At 49.2% G+C, this 18503-nt stretch overlaps 2 protein-coding genes across 2 annotated transcripts; one reads left to right on the top strand and one right to left on the bottom strand.

Moving 5' to 3' along the window:
* The first annotated feature begins 595 nt into the window (after positions 1-595).
* Positions 596-2914, top strand: LOC138688790 (protein maestro-like). The gene is made up of 6 exons (XM_069801309.1): positions 596-721; positions 1200-1382; positions 1919-2071; positions 2281-2403; positions 2645-2747; positions 2856-2914. The coding sequence occupies exons 1-6, from the start codon at positions 596-598 to the stop codon at positions 2912-2914; spliced, it is 747 nt and encodes a 248-aa protein (XP_069657410.1).
* A 6201-nt stretch (positions 2915-9115) lies between these two features.
* LOC138688816 (T-cell-interacting, activating receptor on myeloid cells protein 1-like) lies at positions 9116-13384 on the bottom strand. The gene is made up of 6 exons (XM_069801346.1): positions 13248-13384; positions 11463-11540; positions 10997-11293; positions 10227-10526; positions 9795-9896; positions 9116-9506 (listed from the first exon to the last, which is right to left on the bottom strand). The coding sequence occupies exons 1-6, from the start codon at positions 13276-13278 to the stop codon at positions 9430-9432; spliced, it is 885 nt and encodes a 294-aa protein (XP_069657447.1). The 5' UTR covers positions 13279-13384; the 3' UTR covers positions 9116-9429.
* Positions 13385-18503: the final 5119 nt, after the last annotated feature.

Here is an 18503-nt window from a genome sequence, read left to right as displayed (position 1 = left end):
AGATGCATGGAGAAGAGATGGCTGCAGCTGCTAGGGAGGCAGGGACTGTGGGCATCCCTCAGAAAGCGACAGGCTCACGCTGATGCCGTGTGTCTCCTGACGAGGTGAGATCCTCTTCTTGCGTCTCACCTTCTTGTGGGTGGCTGTGCCTGGGGAAATGGCTGCCAGGACCATTCCCATGTGTGCAGGGAGCTGGGGAAGTTTTGGGTCGTGGCCTGTGTCCTTGCCGCGTGACCGTGAGTTGCCTTCTCTGTGTGCAGTGTCCTGCTTCGCAACCAGCTGGTCACAAGGGGGGTGATATGGGCCTTCTCCCAGTGGCTGAACTCCCACTCGGAAAACCTGCAGCTCACAGCAACAGCTTTCTTTGCTGAGGTGAGGCAACAGGAGGGGAAGGAAGGGTGCAGAGGGCTTCTCGTAGAAAACTGCTGCTTGGGCCGCCTCTTTCTGAAGGAAGAAGGTGCCAGAAGAGAGCGTCACCATCCAAGGGATCCAACGGATCCTCGTTTCTACAAAGCCCGTTCGCGTGGTGTGCCTCGACTTAGGTGGCGCTCACAGGCATATTGCTTTATTGCAGCTGATGAAGGATCTGCCAGAAATGGAGAAGTCGTCCCTGGAAAGGGTCCTAGGCATCTTGGTGGAGAAATCCCAGCATGGAATTGGCGCCGTGCGGCAGATGGCACTGAGATGCCTGGCCAACGCCGTCACGGGAGCACCCAAGGAGGTGAGACCAACTTTTCCCCTTTGTGGCTGCAGCCCCTCACTAGCAAGAGCCTGGTGAAGAGCGGCAAGGGACTTGGGCAGCTTGGACAGGCTAGTAAAGGCAAACGGGGCTCTTTCCTGAGACCACACTCCTTTGCCTGATGTCAACAGGGTGGCAAAGGGGAAACCTGGTGCCAAACAAATGGCCTTACCCTTCCCGTAGGCGGTGTCTGCACAGCACCCTGCATCGGGATTGGAGGTGCATTCGGTGCTGCAAAAGTCAGGGTTCCCAGCATCTGAAAGGACTATCTATATTAGTCTTTCTTTCTAGCGCTAGCTCTGATAAATAGCACGTTAAGAGGTATTTCACAGAGTCTGAGTGCCTTTATAAGGGGATCATGACGGGACAGCACCTCCCGGTGCAAAACATCAGCCATGGTAAAGAGAAGCCATTCAGGTCAGGACTAGCGAGAAGCTTGTGGGTGTCTTTGGCTTTGCAGGTACAGAAGCACAAGGCGGCCATCCTGGAGGTGCTGCAGAGGGGCCTGGAGAACACCACGTGTCCTGTGGTGGCTGCCGAGAGCATGCTGGCGCTGGCGGAGGTGGTGAGGAAGCTGAAGGCAGAGGGCTTGGGGTCTGCCTTCAAAGACATTGCCAGGTCCACCAAGAAGTTCTTTGAGGTGGTGAGTGAAATAACTTTCTTAGTGGGGTGGGCTGGGACCTCCCCATGCGGCGGGGAGGGTCTCTGCTGGCGGAACGTCTGCTTTGAGCCTTTTTCCCCACTGTTGCGCGGGTAGGGTGGGTTGTCCTGTGAAGTGCCCGTGTTTCCTCCAGGCCAACAGGGTCTCTCACATGCCCCTGTGGTTTCTGGGGCTTTAGACAGCTCCCCTGCCAGAAAGGATGCTCAGGTGCCCTGAGACTCCCCGTAGATTGGGAGTCACGCTTGGACTCACGACCTATGTGGCAGGGAAGTAATCTGGATGAGGCAACCTTCTTTCCAAACCTGGGTTCCAAAATATAGTTTTCCAAAGAACACTGACTTACTGATCAGTGATTCTTGGTTTGGTTCTTTACATACTGGCTTCTTGAGAGTGGGAATGAGCAGATGACAGCTATTTCTTGGGCTGCCATCCTCCACAGGCAGCGAACGATTGTTGATGTGGGGCTGGTAGGAGGTGCCCTCGTTACCCAGCTGACAGATGGGGTCTGTGAATTGCAGGAGCCAGATGTCCTTCGCTTCTCAGCCTTCACCCTCTACGCTGCCCTGGCCACCTCCACCTCCGAGAAAAGATCCTTCTTCATCAGAGAAGTGTGGGAAACCTGGTTCAGCCTTCTCTTGCACCTCCGGGATCCCAATCCTGACGTTTCCAATGTAAGGGCCCCCAGATCTTATTTGCAAAACTGTTGAAAGCTGCCTGGTGAATTGCTGCAGGCAGTGCCCTCCCCACCTGGAGACTGCGCCTGGGGCAGCCCCCTCTGCTAGGGAGAGCTCAGCAGAGCTCGGCTGGATGAGCTTCCTGGGAAGGACCCCAGCCACTCCAACGGGGGAGGAACAACGTGGCATGACTCTCTTTTTTTCAGGTGTGCAGGACCACCCTCTATGTCTGCGCTCCATTCCTGGTGCTGGAGCGGGTGCAGAAGATCATCATCACCTCCATCGGGCTGAGCGCAGCCCAGCTGCAGTACGAGATTGGCCATTGCCTGGTGAGTGAGCTGCGTCCCGGGGAGACGTTGCAGCCGCAGGGCTGTTCCCCCGAACCGAGAAGGGAGCGTGGGGCGACACGCCAAGGGTGGGCAGGATGGGAGCCGGGCAGCTGGTGCTGAGACACAGCCTGCCCTCCAGGCTACCCACTCGCTCTTTCTCCTTCCCCTCGTGGCTGACCGTGGGTCAGCGGAGCAGCCTTTTTGGCCAGCGAAGAAATCGTGCCTCTTTGCTTCCCCCAAGGTCAGAGATGCCCCTGCTATGTTGGAGAGGCTCCACGGCATCGCCAGGAGCTGCCGCCTGGAGAATGGCCAAGCGCTGCACCCTGCCGCCAGCGCAGTCCTAGGTGAGGGTCAGGGCTGGAGCCCGAAGCCGCGGTCCCCACGGAGACAGCCACAGGGGACTGCGCTTTCCCCGTCCGCTCTGACATTCGCCTCTTTGTCCCATGCCTTAGGAGACATCCTGGAAAAAACAAGAAGCCTTGGCAGCTCTCGGCAGCAGCGGCAGGAATGAGGCTCCTCTCTTCAGGTAGGTTTGAGTGGAGCTGAGCTCTGGCTCTGCAGGTCAGGGAGGAGGTGAGACGCTTGGCAGCCAAAAGCCTGGCTTGGAGCAGAAGGGGAGCACGCAGCAAGGCCAGCTCCTCATCACCCCTCCTGTCTCACTGCAGCTTTCCATCGCCTGCGGCCAGGGGCAGACAGCATCTTCTGCGGCTGTGGACCACGATGGGCACGGGGTTCTGGTGGCAATAAATTTCCTTTCCTGGTCACACCGATAGAGAGTTGATCTTTCTTTCCTAGAGACGGGGGGGCCGGAACAGGGCAATGCACCCACGGGTGCTGAGGGAGCTGGCTGACGTGACCATGAGGCTGCTCTCAATGATCTTGGAAATGTTGTGGCAATTGGGAAAGGTTCCCGAGGACTGGGAGAAAGCAAATGTGGCTCCTGTCTTCAGGAAGGCCCAGAAAGGAGATCCTGGTCATCCTTGCTTTGGTCCTTTGGAATAGGATGGAGCAGAACATGCTGGGAACAGGGGAGACCAAAGGATGTTGTTTACTTTGGGTTTAGTTAGCATTTTGACACCATCTCTCATTAACGCCCTGGCTGACGAGGTGACAAAGACTGAGTCCAGTAAGAGGCTGCGGAGGGTGACCGAAAACAGTTCTCATGCCTGCCCAGGGGGCTGCAATTTCTGGCACAAAACCCCAGGAGAGGATCGCCCACTAGCAATGCGCCAAGTGTGGGCACCGGCGCTGATGCAATGTCCGCTCCTCATGAGGGATGCGGACAATGTGGCAGAGCGTGCCCTCAGCTAGTTGGCAGGTGACAGGGTCTCAGCGTCCTGTACTCCTTGACCAGCTACTTTCAGATGCTCCGCATGAGGAGGGTTTAAAGTTTTAATACTCAATTTATTTATTTGAGGATATTGGATGTTATGGGGGATTTTTATTTAGAGAAGTGATATATACTTAATATACTGAGAACGCAATATAGTGAAATGACAACAGAAAGAGAATGGAGCAATCGTATTATACAGATGAATCAGAAGGCAAATATGATTCCCATTACCTATCATCTCTCCACGCTTAGCGCCGGGATGCTGGGTGTCCCCATTTTCCTGCCAGGAGTACATGGGTTGAAGCCAGCTAAAGGCCATTTCTCTCTTCAAAGTATGTTTTTCTGGGTGTACTGTAACATTTTCTGGTACTGTAAAATGCTGTCTTCCAAACAGAAATTTAAAATCTTCAGTCTTTTTTTTTTTTTTTTTTTTTTTTAATGCACATGTGATCTGCTTTAAAAACCCAACAAACTAAACCAAATGTAAGGCGGGGCGGGGGCAGTGCCACAAAAAATGTGTTCTACAAATGATAATGTCCTGGTAGAGTAAATTTGAGGAAACTAGGAGACTCCACATCCCCTTTCCGTCCAGTTATTGGTGATCTGGGGGGAAAGGTCTCGCTCCGGCGGTCCCTGGGGGGTTCCTTTGTGCTGAGGAGAAATCAGCACTGACAGGGCTGAGTGCCTGAGGAGACCCTTCCCAGCACCACTGCCACGAAGGGCAATGGGCAGGATGGAGGAGAAGAGTTCCTCTGCCCGTGGGGATGCTGAAATGGCCGCCGAGGGCCAGGACTGGCCCTTCCCTCAGGCCTTTCCTGGGCCGCAGAAGACATTTGGGCACGGTGGAGGGGATAGTCCTGTCGGTGCCCTGACAGGGAGGAAGACGAGGCTTGTGCAGAGGGTGCTGCCTTCTCTACCCCCTCAGGACGCGGGGCCCTGTGCGTGCCCACCAGTGCTGTGGGCTCCAACGTGCCACCATGATGGCGGAACCACATTTCCTAGCGTGCCACGGGGGTCCCAGCCCCACGCACTTCTTCTGTCAGCTCCTGAGCACATGCGATGTGAAAACCTGCACCCCCCAAACCGTATTTCCTTCTTCTTGCAGCTCTTTTTGTTTAATCTGATGTAGGATGATGAGCTCATCAGTTTGTATTTCTGTTTCAGACCACAGCTTTTCCTGCTGGTTTTCACACAGGAAGGGCTTGTGCATTTGCAGGCTTGAGTAAGTGGTGAATATCTGATGCACAAATAACCAGAAAATTCTGAAAAAAAAACCCAACCAAACCCAAACAAAAAAACAAACAGAAGAAATCTCATAAATTCTTTGTAGCAGAGAAAAGAAAAAGATGTTTCTTTTTGCATGGACATAGCAGGTTGCAGGGACACCATGGGGCAAACAAGGAGGTAGGAGGAAGATTTTTTCAGCCCAAGGTATAGACCAAGAGCTGTTAAAGAATTCTCAGTCATGGATTTCTCTAGGTTTGCTTTATTAACAACTCGGAGTTGGGCCACCACTGCAGTGAATGGCAACCCACAGTCATCTTCTCATCCCCTTTACCTTGAAGTCTCATACCTACACAATTCTGAGAAAACCTCTCCGGCTGTTTCATTAACTATTTCACATTTATCTTTGTAAGCTCTACATATTTTAAGCACTCTCCAGCTAAGCACCTGTATCTTGCTGATTTTTCATCTTTTGTTTGATCTGTCTCTACTGATTAGCTTGACTGGGGTTTAATCTGGTCCTGGATTGGGGCTATACAGGGCGGCAGGCTGAGAATGCTGCTCATGAGCAGCTCTGTTGCCATTAATAACCTTAACTTATTCTATATTAATTTCTAACAGTCTTATAGTCCTAAATTTTCTCAAATCTTCTACAGCGCACCCAGAGCTCCAGGATTGCTGGAAGATGTTGGGCATGTTTCCAAGCTACCAACACAGGGAAGAGACTGGTTTCTCCAGGGACAACTGCCCAGGTAGGGATGGGGACGCCGACTAGGGTCTAATGGTTCATTTTAGAGTAGCAGGGCCCAAGTTGACCCAGCCCACCCCTCCTTAAATGGCCAAGTGCTGCCTCATGTCCTTCAGCCCTTGCCTAGGTCCTCTCTGTGCTGCGGTTTTGCTGACTCCTCCTCTGTTAAGGGTTTTCTTTTGAATTATGCTGAAGGGAAGTCACACCCCATGGTTTGAGCAATTGCTAGACAGAGAGCAACTGGGGGTCAGCCTACGGAGGAGACAGGCACAGGTCCTTGCAAAGATCCCGGGAGAGAAGATGCGAGTCCTTGGAGTGCAGTGGAGATGGGACCTGGGGAAAGTAGGGTCCTTGTGAGGTGGGAAGAGGAGCTGCAGTGCAATGGAAGGGCATGCGGGGCAACTGGGAGGGTTTGGAGGGCACTGGGAAGGAGTGGAAGAAAGCGGAGGATCTAGGAAGGGCCCGCATTCTGCGAGCAACCTCCTAACAGTGCCCTGACATGCCATGGGGTTAAGGGGAAGGCTGCTCCCTCCTAATTAATTGTAGATAGCACTGGGTAATTAGGGGAGAGCCCATGGCTGGGGGCCAGGAGGGATCTGGGTGTACTTGGGTTTGTGGGGTGGAGCAGGGACATCTGGACAGCTGTGTCCTGGGTGGGTAGGAATGGGGGGGATAGGGAACAGGTAGGTAGGTAGGGGCATCCAGTTGCCCGGGTCCCCTGGAGGGCAGAGCGTGTGGGGTTGAACAGAGGGAGACATGCCTGGGTCCCCTGAGGGATTATGTGTGGGGGGGGGTAGAGCAGAGTGAGCTGGGACACCTGGGTCTCTCCTGGGGAGCGGTTGGGTGTGCTGGTGCAGCAGAGGTACCCGGGTACCACAGTTCCGCAGGGGGCTGTGGTTGCCCATACAGTGGGGTTGCCCTTACAAGTCCCTTCCCAGGGCACCATGGCCATGAAGTCTCAGTGGCTGATCTCGTAATCCTGCTCCTGCTTCATGGCACCAATCCATATGGGGTCCCATTATGCGGCATGATGTGCACTGCAATCCCATAGCCCAGCGCCTAAACCATAGCCCCACTCCTGCTCCATCCTACGCTTCCCCCCCCGTAACTTATGCCTGTGTCACCTCAATCCCGTAGCCCCACTCCCACCTCCTGGCCAAACACCCATCCCATCGTGCCACTCCACACCCCAAATCCACCCCAAAGTCCAACGCTGACCACACGGGCCCACTCCCACTGGCACAACACCACCAACCCACTCCCTAGTAAACAACAGCCCCCTCCCACGCTGTAGCCCCCTCTCACCCCACATCTGTACTGTCTCCTCATAAACACAATATTATGCCTAAGTGCTGTTTCCTCCACCTAGCTTCCTGTTTATTGGCCCACTCTTTCTCCATAGCGTAAAATCTTACCTATAGTGCCACTCCAGCCTGTAGCCTCACTTCTACTCCAGAGGGTAATGCCACTCCATAACACGAATCTTACCCCATAGACCCGCTCACACCACATAGCCCAACTTTACACCATGGGCAAGTAACCACCCTATAGCCTCCCTCCCAACACCTCCCTCAAAGCCCCATTCTAACCCCATAGCCCAAAAAACACCCCATAGAAGACTCACTGCTTTACTCCCATCCCAAAAGCCATCGTCCACTCCATCCCTGCTCCCACACTACAGCCTGACAGCCACCCTACACCCTGGATCCCATATCCCACTCCGACTTGGTAATCCAACACAAAGCCTGTTGCCTTTCTCCCACCCTGTTTCCCTTCTCCCATCCCACAGGGCAAGGACACTCCCATACAGCAACGCAAACTGCAAACATTCATTCATCCATCCATCCACCCACCCCTACAAACTCTATATCCCATCCTCTTAGTCCCTATAGCCCATCTCTACAGCTTCCAGTAATCCCAAAATCTACCCTGATCTCATCCCCACAGATGCCATATGCCCACAGTACTCCACATACTTCTACTGCCTCAATATTTCATCCCTGCAACTCCAGCACCCCTACAGCCCCTCATTTTTTCCAAGGTCATAGAATCATAGTATCACAGAATGGTTTGGGTTGGAAGGGACATTTAAAGATCATCTGGTCCAACCTCCCTGCCATGGGCAGGGACATCTTTCACTGGATAAGTTTGCTCAAAGCCCCATCCAACCTGACCTTGAACATTTCCAATGATGGGTCATCCGCAACTTCTCTGGGCAACCTGTTCCAGTGTCTTACCACCCTCATTGTAAAAATGTCTCCCTTATTGTCCTGGTTTCAGCTGGGATAGAGTTAATTTTCTTTCTAGTAGCTGGTATAGTGTTATGTTTTGGGTTCAGTAGGAGAAGAATGTTGATAACACACTGATGTTTTCAGTTGTTCCTAAGGAGTGTTTAGACTAAAAGTCAAGGATTTTTCAGTTTCTCATGCCCAGCCAGCAAGAAGGCTGGAGGGGCACAAGGAGTTGGGAGGGGACACAGCCAGGACAGCTGACCCAAACTGGCCGAAGGGGTATTCCATACCATGTGACGTCATGCCCAGTATATAAACTGGGGGGAGTTGGCCTGGGGGGGGGTCGCTGCTCGGGAACTAACTGGGCATTGGTTGGCGAGTAGTGAGCAATTGCATTGTGCATCATTTGTTTTGTATATTCCAATCCTTTTATTATTATTATTTTATTATTGTTGTTATTATAATTATTAGTTTCTTCCTTTCTGTTCTATTAATTAAACTGTTCTTATCTCAACCCATGAGTTTTACTTTTTTTCTGATTCTCTCCACCATCCCACTTGTGGGGGGGCAGGGGAGTGAGTGAGTGGCTACCTGGTGCTTAGTTGCTGTCTGGGGTTAAACCATGACATTTATGTCCAACCTAAATCTTCTCTCATATTCTAGCCCCACAGCTCCCGTATATCACACATACAGCCCTCAAAAATGCAATACCCCTTCTTCGCAGGCCCCTTAAACCCACAATGCCCCCATCAGCCATCCCCACCAACACCATATCCCTACAAAGCCCCATGAGCTTCTCTCGCAGTCCTTGATATACCCACACTGTCCCCCCACACTCTTGCAGTGCCCGGCAAATCCCCACTTTTCCCCAGATTGCCCCATTTTCTCATTGCCTCCATCTCAGGCCCACAGAGATCCCAGAAATCTGAGCTTCTCCCCACAATCCCCTGCCCTCTCTGCGGTGGGTCTCCCAGCACCCACTGCACTCCCTGGATGCCACTGCCCTAACATCAAGGACAGGGACAACCCCAGGTGAGGAAAGAGGGTGACAGCAGTGGCTGTTGGGTTGCTGACTCACCAAAGGACCTGTTCTGCTTTGGGGGCTCTCTTTCCACCTTCTTTCTGCTCATCCTTCTCTCTGCCTCCATTCCTTCTCCAACCTCTTTCAGATGCAAGAAAGAACCAGGTGTGATGGGAACATGGTGGGATTACGGGTGAGATGGAGCAGAGGCGCACACACAAGGCACAAACACGAGCACACACTTTGGGAAGGAGCGTGGAAACATGTGTCTTTCCATGAAACCCACAAGACCCAAACACAACATCCAGCTTTATTTGAACGGACCTGAGGCAGCTTGGAAGGCACGAGGGTCTGTGCAGAAGAATGGAGCAGCCAAGGCAATGCCAGTTGAACACGCACCATTTCTGCCTCTTGGGGACTCTGAGGCAGACAACGAGGAATCAGGCATGGCCCGACAGAATGGATTGCCTTAGCTAATGGAGAAAACCTTTACGGGATAGTTCGTCTCATTCCTCTCATTAGTCCCTCTGAATCCCTCTTCCAGATCTGCAAAAGAGAGAAGCAGCAGCATTGGAAATGGCTTCTCTTCAGTCTTGGACCTCAATATGCAGATAAATTTGGGGATCAAAAGAGGGAGGAGGGTAAGGAGCAATCCTGTTCAAATTCTCTATACAGAACAACCTCCCAAAATAGCTTTGAACAAAATGTTTGGTTCCTTTTTTTTCTTTGGAAAGGATGGTGGAATAACAGTCAAACCTGGTCATTTTCTGGCAAAGAAAACGAAGTCCCAGGATTCTAAGAATTAGTGTGGACTAATGGAAGTGAAATATTTACCTCTTCTCTTCATCAGGCAGTGGGAGAAGAAAAAGATGAAGCCATTGATGGTAAAGAATGAACCCCCAACAATGATCTCTCGAAGCCAGCTGATTTTATGGCCTGGGAAGGAATCAATGGTGATTTTACCATGGTGCAACCTTCCCCCCACACAAAAAAAGCCAGACGAGGTGATGAGACAGTTTTCTCTATGAGATCTTTTTCTCCAGTATCCCTCCTTATTTTTGTCCATAAAAACATGGGCAGGTATGGAATGAACTCATATAATGATGGATAGAGAGTCTGAGGCAGAGAGTCGAATGCTCACAGGACAGGAAGGGATAGAGATGAGACTCATGGATGAGTTCATAGGCAAGCAAACGGGTAATGAATTAACTAATGATGGGTCAGTAGTTACTAGATGCTCTAGTGAGGAAGGGTTTGAAAACTCACTTTTTACATAGACAATGACACTGGGGCTCAATTCTGAGCGAATGGGACATGTAGCCTTATTTACAAAATAGGCACAACTGTAAGACCCAGAGTCTGCCTCTCCCTTGATCATGAGGCTGAAGCTGTGGTTCTTCACGTTCGATACTCGGACGGAGACTGCAAATCCAGTGTCTGCATAGTACTGGACTTCTTTAACATCATCTGAAGACGAGGGGAAGGAGCAGACTAGGTTGACGCGGTTCCCAGGTCTATAGACCTGCTGCTGAGGATCCAGGGATAAAGTTGGGGCCGTGGGAGCAGCTGGGGAAAAAACAAACAATAAAAAACCCAAGCAATAGGCTATCTGTTGACGTCAGGGCCTGTGCGCAAACCCCATGATCTTTCCCAATGTCTCGATGTGGGAAAAAAGACCCATGGTTCTCAGAGATAAAAATTCAAAGCAGCTTAAGCAGTTTCTTTGTTTTCAAAAAAATAAGTATTTTTACGTGTCCAAAGTAGGAAGGCATGTAATACGCCCCAAGCCCTAACGAAAGCCTTGGGGAGGCTTACTGCTGTACGACCTCTTGGAGGTGACACAGCTGTCTGGCCAACTTATTCCTGCTTTCTCAGAGAAATCCAGGAGCACAAAAGGAGCTTGTGAGAGGCCAGAGCAACTTCATTTGTGCATTGGCAACCAAATGATAGGGCCATCGGACAAGATGATGCTCTAAAGGGAGGTGTGCAGTGTCTGGGCCGATGGTACCCAAGCCATATAGACAAGACGAACCTACCCTGAACCTTAAGTGAAAGAGGAAGGCTCCTGTTGGAAGGAATTTCTTGTCCGGACTCCTTCAGAAAGTACATGCACGTGTACTCCCCAGAAGATGCTTTTGTAGCTGTAAGGTGGAGCCAGGCAGTTGTGAGGGAGTAAGGTGTTTGCAGGTCAATTTGCTCCCCAGTTTGATTGAAGAAACGAAATCCACCTATTTTCCTCATTGTTGGGGCAGAGCATGTCATAGTGACACGTTCCCCTTCATAATAGACATCATGTCTGGGGTCTGCGGAGAGTATAGGGACTGGCAGAAGGTCTGAGGATGAAAGAAAGGATTTGGAGGATGGGAGGGAACTTTCAGAGAGGAAAAGGAAAGTGAGACACCCCTTTTCCCTCCATTTTACAAAACATGGCTCAACCTCGCCTCATTGACAAAGGCTCTGTTCGGCTGGAGAGCATCTTGTGAGAGGTCAAGCTGCGCTTACCTGCAAAGGACACAGCCAATGGTAGCAGCTGGAGGAAAGCTGCCAGAAAGTTGCATTGAGACGACAAGAGAGAGGAGACTGCAAAAAAGAGAGAAAAGCAGTCACTTACACAGCCACTGCCCTATGAAGTCCTGCCCCTCTTGGCCATCAGTCAAGACGGCAGCCCCTCCACAACACGATGGATTCATACAGGTCATAGTTCCTTTCTGTGCCACCGTGGCATGGAAAACCTAGACCAATCATGGAGAAAACCCGTGAAACAATTTCACATGCCAATGAGGTCACCCATCGAAAAAAATATCTAGAAAACTCAACATGTCCCTGAACTTATCTTTTAGCTACTTGCAACATATGTTGCATGAGATTATTTCTTCTGTTAGAAGCGGTTTGGTGACCGCCAAGCGGTTTATTGATATCAGCCCTGGGAAATGGTATCTTGAAACTGAAAGAAATGGGGCTGCTGGAGTCCTCACAGAATTAGGAAGGACAGGAGATCTGATGGGTCCTAGCAGGGGAGAAAGGCGGTGTTGAGCCAGGGTGCAGGGCAGGATGAGCTCAAGGTCAACTTTCATCAAATACCAGGCTGCAGAAAGGAATCTTTGGGTGCCAGCTCCGAGGTGGGGGTTGTTGCTTGGATTAGAGATGAGGAGGGCCTGGGGAGCTGTGGTGGGCTGGCCCTGGCTGGCAGACCAGCCCCACACAGCCACGCGCTCCCCCCACCCCCAGCAGGATGGGAATAAAGAATAAGAAGAGCAAAAGTGAGAAAACTCATGGGTTGAGATAAAAAAAGTTAAATAAGTAATGGAAGGAGGAAGAGCAAAAAACAACCTAAATAAGTGATGCAAAGACAATCACTCACTACCTCCCAGAAGAACAGGGATACCCAGCCAGACCCCGAGCAATGGCTGCCTGTCCCAAACCCCCTTTCCCACTGTTGGTATTGATTAGCATGAGGTTATAGGGCATGGAATATCTCTTTGGTCAGTTGGGGCTGGCTGTTCTGCTCATGTCCCCTCCCGGCTTCTTGCACACCCCCAACCTGCTCCTTGTAGGGCAGAATGGGAAACAGAGAAGGCCTTGACACCTTGCAAACGTGGTCAGCGATAGCCAAAGCTCTGGTGTGTTATCATCACTCTTCTAGGCACAAATCCAAAATGGCACCGTATGGGCTGCTGTGAAGAAAACTAACTCCATCCATCCAGACCCAGGCCAGAAACCCAGATCTTGGGTTCTCTCCCTGGCCTGGGAGCTGTAACCCAGCGCATCAACCCTGCACAGGAGATTGGTGTAGGACCTCACCCCCTCCACCCGAGAGGAAACAGAGCTGTCTCAAGTCTAGTATTTAACCCTCCAATCCATTGCATGCGTGCCCACAATTCCCTGAATAGCGTTTGGGGTCCAGCATAACTGGATCAACCCACCAGAGAAATAAATTATTGAGGGCCTAATATTAGGAAAGGGAAGGGGAAAAGAGAGGAGAGGAGAGGAGAAGAGAGGAGAGGAGAGGAGAGGAGAGGAGAGGAGAGGAATGCCGTTACATGGAGGACTATGAAAGACAGGAGGGAAGACTGGATTGAAATCCCAAAAGGAGAGAGGGAGAAAGAAGAGATAACAGCAGCAACAAAAGAGACGACTCGAGAGGGGTATAAGGCAGAAGAAGGCTAGAGATGAAAGAAAGGAAAAGAATGGAGAAGGGAGAGGGGAAGAAATTAGAGAGAAGGAAAAAAGAGAACTAAACATATTCATGGAGAGGGAGAAGGCAAAGCGTGGGGATGAGAGACTCACTGAGGGGTATCATGAGGCAGTAGATAATCATGGCACCAGGGTCCAGGGTGTGCTCAGAGCTCTGTGCTGGCCTGTCCAGGAGAGGACCGTGCTGCCTGGTGGGTCTGTCCTGCCTTCTTCATCTGTCTGACTTGAACTGGGTGGTCAGAGGGGTAGGGAGAGGAAGCACTGCAGAAAGAAGTAGAAGCCACTAACCACAAAGAGAAGAGGGAAACTACACCCTGGATGTTGTGTGTCTGTCCTGGCTTCAGCTGGGATAATTTCCTTTCTAGTAGCTGCTATAGTGCTGTGCTTTGGGTTCAGTAGGAGAAGAATGTTGCTAACACACTGATGTTTTCAGGTTTTGCTAAGGAGTGCTTAGACTAAGTCAAGGATTCTTCACCTTCTCATGCCCAGCCAGCACGAAGGCTGGAGGGGCACAAGAAGTTGGGAGGGGACACAGCCAGGACAGCTGACCCAAAGTGGCCAAAGAGGTATTCCATACCATGGGATGTCATGCCCAGTATATTAATTGGGGGGAGTGCGGGCAGGAGGATTGCCACCCGGGCACTAACTGGGCATCAGTTGACAATTGCACTGTGCATCACTTGCACATTCCAATCCTTTTATTATTACTATTGTCATTTTATTAGGGTTACCATTATCATTATTAGTTTCTTCCTTTCTGTGCTATTAAACTGTTCTTATCTCAACCCATGAGTTTTACTTTTTTTTTCTGATTCCCTCCCCCATCCCACTGGGTGGGGGGGAAGTGAGCGAGCAGCTGCGTGGTGCTTAGTTGCTGTCTGGGGTTAAACCACAACAGTTTCTTGGGGATGTCATCACATTTTCAAAGAGCTTTTCCTCCTCACATGCTCTAGATCACCTTTGGACTGTCTCTTTGCCCCATGAACTCTGAGTCCCTTTTAGTAAATATGTCCTAGCAAATTGGGAACTGAAAGGGTTTCTTGGTAAACCACTTGGCTTGCAACAAGTGTGCTGTCACTAGCTGAAAAGGCTTGTAGGAGGCCCGCCAGATATCCTAGACCTTGGCAGTCAATGTGGTGTTAGCTCCCATCTTGCATTCAGAGGACCAGGAGTAGGGATGAGGAGGTATCAACGATCTGAGCTGCCACCGTCCCCTGTGCATGGCATGGTTTTGGGAGGGGAGGGTGCTCTGCATTGCTCAAAAAGGAGAGAGAAGAGGAGAGGAGAGGAGAGGAGAGGAGAGGAGAGGAGAGGAGAGGAGAGAGAAGAGAAGAGAAGAGAAGAGAAGAGAAGAGAAGAGAAGAGAAGAGAAGAGAAGAGGAGAAAGAAGGAAAGGAAGAGAGAAAGAGAGAAAGTAGGTGTACTCTTCCCAACATTGCATGAGCAAAGACATTTCACCCAGCCACCTTGCTGCTAGGAAACAGCAAAAGAAAAAAGGAAGAAAAAAGAATTGTGCCATCTTCTTGAGACTCATGGTTAGCTGCACTATTGCAGCAGTTCCACTGATGTCCCCTTTGGCCACAGAGCTGGCACACTTGACCACTTTAATCTTCCTCTGCCAATTAAAATGAGGGAATGTTTTGCTTTAGCTCTTAAATTGGGTGCAGGGCCACAGGAAATGATTCATGGGAAGAATACCATGGACACTGCTTTGGTCGTCCTGAGGGGAAGAGGATGCACTGACCTTACCTCACTTGCCCAATTCCCAGCTGGATCTATTGGATAGCCTCTCTGATCCATGGAGAGAGAGAGAGATGCAAGCCCTTTTCATACTCTCCATGTTTATCCATCTCTGCTAACCGCAGCAAACACCCTGGCAAATCCTTTTTCCTCCCAAAGGTAGGCTAACATTACTCAATTCCCTGTGAGACCTTCACAGTCAATGAAGTGAAAGAGCTACCTTTGCAATTTGTCCTCCCTACCTTTGCAACTTGCACTAATCTGAGTCAGCGCTGGTGATGGTCCCACTTCGGGTGAACAAAAATTCCTTCCCATTTTGTTCAGCTTGGCCCATCTATGTGCTCTCAAAGATTCTTTGCGTGTTTACATGTCAAAAATATGCAAGTGAATTCAGCATCTCGACGGGTACTAAGAATAGCCCCTTCCCCTTAGTGCGATCTGCTGACTGCTGGGTTTTCTGACACAGCTAGAAGAAATATATAGTTTTACTTCCCAAATCCTAAACCTGAGGAACTTAATTAATTCGCTGAAACTTACTCTTTGCAGTCAAAGCTTCACACAGTTCTTCCCTGGCTATTTTGTTCTCTATTTGATAGTGATTCATCTTTTCTGATGCTATTCTTCTAGAAATTAGTTGTCTGCTTTTCAGGTAATCATCTAAATCTACTCTGTGGACAGAAATCAGACTATCTGGAGGACTACTATCCATGTCTAAAATCAGGGGCTGAGACAGATGTGATGAATCACCTTTACGAAGTGTTGATTTCTCTCCATATTCAAGAAGAAGAACCTGCATGCAGAGTGTTCAGTACCTCTGGATGGGCTGTAAATACAAGAGAGAGATCATGGCCTTCCTTAGTTTTCCCTTGGAAACAAGGGTTGCTGCATTTATGTGTCCTAGTCAACTCAGCTCCCATTGCTATCAGTAGGAACCCCATCTGTGGAGTTTAGGGCAGAATTCATCTGACCCTCTAGAAATTCTGTGAGTTTGCTGCCTATACACTGGTATTTGATGACCTTTCTGATGCTTGGGGTATCACATATCCAGCCTCTAGCTACCATACTACAAGGTTGAGGGTCTTCAAGATTTATGCAACTCCTGCTGAAAAGGTCTCTGCTACCCCACACTCCTTGGATATTACTAGAAGCCTCTTTTTATGTGCCTGAATTGCTCCTGGGATGTTGCTCATCTCATCTGAAGACCTGTGGCCAGAGGAACCATGTGTTGCAGATGTACCTCTGACCCTGAAAGGGAAGAGCATGTCTACCAGGCAGGGCAACCACATTCTCATCGATCTGCTCAGCAAGAAGATTCTCAGCCTTTGGGACTGCAATTCCTATTGCTTCTTGCATGATCAGTTAGTCTCAGGGTGCTCCCTCCAATTCAAACCACTCGTATGTCAATGTAATACAAATAAGGTCTTGAATCATTACGCGTAGGACTTTTCCCAGCATAAGAAACAGCTCCCTAGAAAGAGTTAAATGCATAGAAATATCTGTAGGAGTTAGCTAACTCCGTAAAAATCTCCCTTGAAGTTAATTTTTGTTTAAAAACATAATTTCATTGTTAAAAAGGGTTAAGAATATAATCAAAATCGGTGTCTTTTTAATTGTGTCCACTCACTGGAGTGATTTTGGATATGAGAGAAACTCACTTATTTGTCATGAGTTCTCCTTTTTCACTGAAAAAATCTTTTAAGATTTGTTGTGCAGGATTGCACCTAGCTGCATATGAAGTTTTTAGATTGGAACACTAGTTTCTCGCAAACTATGTTATTGAATGATGCATCACCAGCAGCACAAGATCTCTGTATAGCTGCAGAGCTGATCTATTAATAAACTGGGCAACCACAGCACTATTTATTCCTCTTATTGGAGCTACACTCTCTCATGCATTTTCCTTGCTCTCTTCTCTTGCAGACAACTGTGAAGTAGCCCAGAAAGCTACAGTCTGCCCTCCTGAAGGATGCAAGCCACAGACTTCTTCACCGTGTGAACAAGGAAGGGTTAGAGAGAGCTGCCAGATGCAAACTCTGCAAGCACAGAAGAAAATATTGCCTCTGATGTTTGGTTCATCTCATCCCAAAATGGACATGGAACGGTTCAGGTCAATAAAACTCTACCATTAGGTTAGATATAGAAGTCTGGAATAAAACTACCTTTAGGTTAGGTATAGGAGTCTGGATGCCTCGTTCAGCTGCAGACATCTGATGTGAGGAGAGTTAAATCCCACCCCCAGATCACTTTAAAGATTAATGTTGATCTGGCCCTGGAACAGATCAACACTGGGCTGCTGCTGGAAGAAATGAGCTTAGAGCACACCTCCCTGGGCAAATGTCCTTGTCCTACCATCCCACCACTGCATGCTTGTCAATATGGCGAACTAAGAGTGAGTTTTAAGATAATGAAGAAACAATATTAACACAGGTGAAGGTCAGAAAAGGCCGTAAATGGAGGTGGGAAATAAAGGTTTTGATTTAGTTACTCAAAGTATCTGGTAGATTTATAGATGACCTTCAGCTTTTCTGAACTTGGGGATGCTCTGTAGGTCCTGTGCTATATCTCCTAGTCCCAGATGCATGTCTCAAGTGCCTTAATGCATTTAAATTGGTACCAGCTGCCATCCTTTAGGCAAATGAATCCCATTCTCAGCTGGCAAGTGTTGTCCTTTCTGTTTCTTTCCTTCAGCTTCTCCTATTAGCTGGTGACAAGCAAAGATTCCCCATCTCAGCTGGTGACTGAGCAACATTTTCTGTCTGAACAAGCTGACTATGCCCTCTTGTGGCAAAGAAAACCAATGGTGTTGGGCTGCATTAGGAAGAACATTGCTAGCAGGCTGAGGGAGGTGATCCTTCTCTGCTCGGGACCTGGTGAAGCCACGTTGGAGCGCTGTGTCCAATTCTCGGCTCCCCAGTACAAGAAAGATAGGGGTTTACTGGAGTCCAGCAAATGGCCACAAAGATGACTGAGGGACTGGAGCATCTTTCATCCAAGGAAGCGATCTTACCGATATGTGTAAGTACGTGATGAATATTTATATACAGTAGTGATGAATATTTATATACAGAAACAGTAGGTAGGTGTCTGTCAGGGATTGTGTCATATGAGCTCATTCTTATTCTAATAGCATTGCCCAGAAGCTAATGAAAGTAAAGATTAACCTAAAAAAAAAAAAAAGAAACATCTGAAAATGTCCACTCTTCTATCTTTACCAGTGGTTCTACCCATTCAACAGGAAAAAGGAACAGCAACATAATTGTCACAAAGACAGAGATAAGATTTCTGGACTAGATTTGATCTCTTTTAGTCGTTTTCCATTCAGTATGACATTGCAGACACAATCTGAGCTGTGCTCAGCCACTCTCCTGTGCCAGTAATGCTGAAAATTAGTATAAAGCACCATTTACAGTGATTGTTAAAAATCTTGATGCCCTTCCCAGCACAGGAGCTGAGCACCTTAGGATTCTCATGGGAGAAATGCAGAAGCATGTAGTGGATCTAGAGCAAGAGAAAAGAGGTGGGACAGAGGGAACTCGCATTGAGCTGGAGGAGAGAGGGAAATTATTAGCACCCTTGCAAAGGAGGGAGTTAATCATAAAGAAATGAGGC

The sequence above is a fragment of the Haliaeetus albicilla genome, chromosome 13, assembly GCF_947461875.1.
Source record: "Haliaeetus albicilla chromosome 13, bHalAlb1.1, whole genome shotgun sequence".
Taxonomy (NCBI): domain Eukaryota; kingdom Metazoa; phylum Chordata; class Aves; order Accipitriformes; family Accipitridae; genus Haliaeetus; species Haliaeetus albicilla.
Note: the sequence above shows the minus strand (reverse complement) of the source record. Positions and strands in the feature narration are given on the sequence as shown.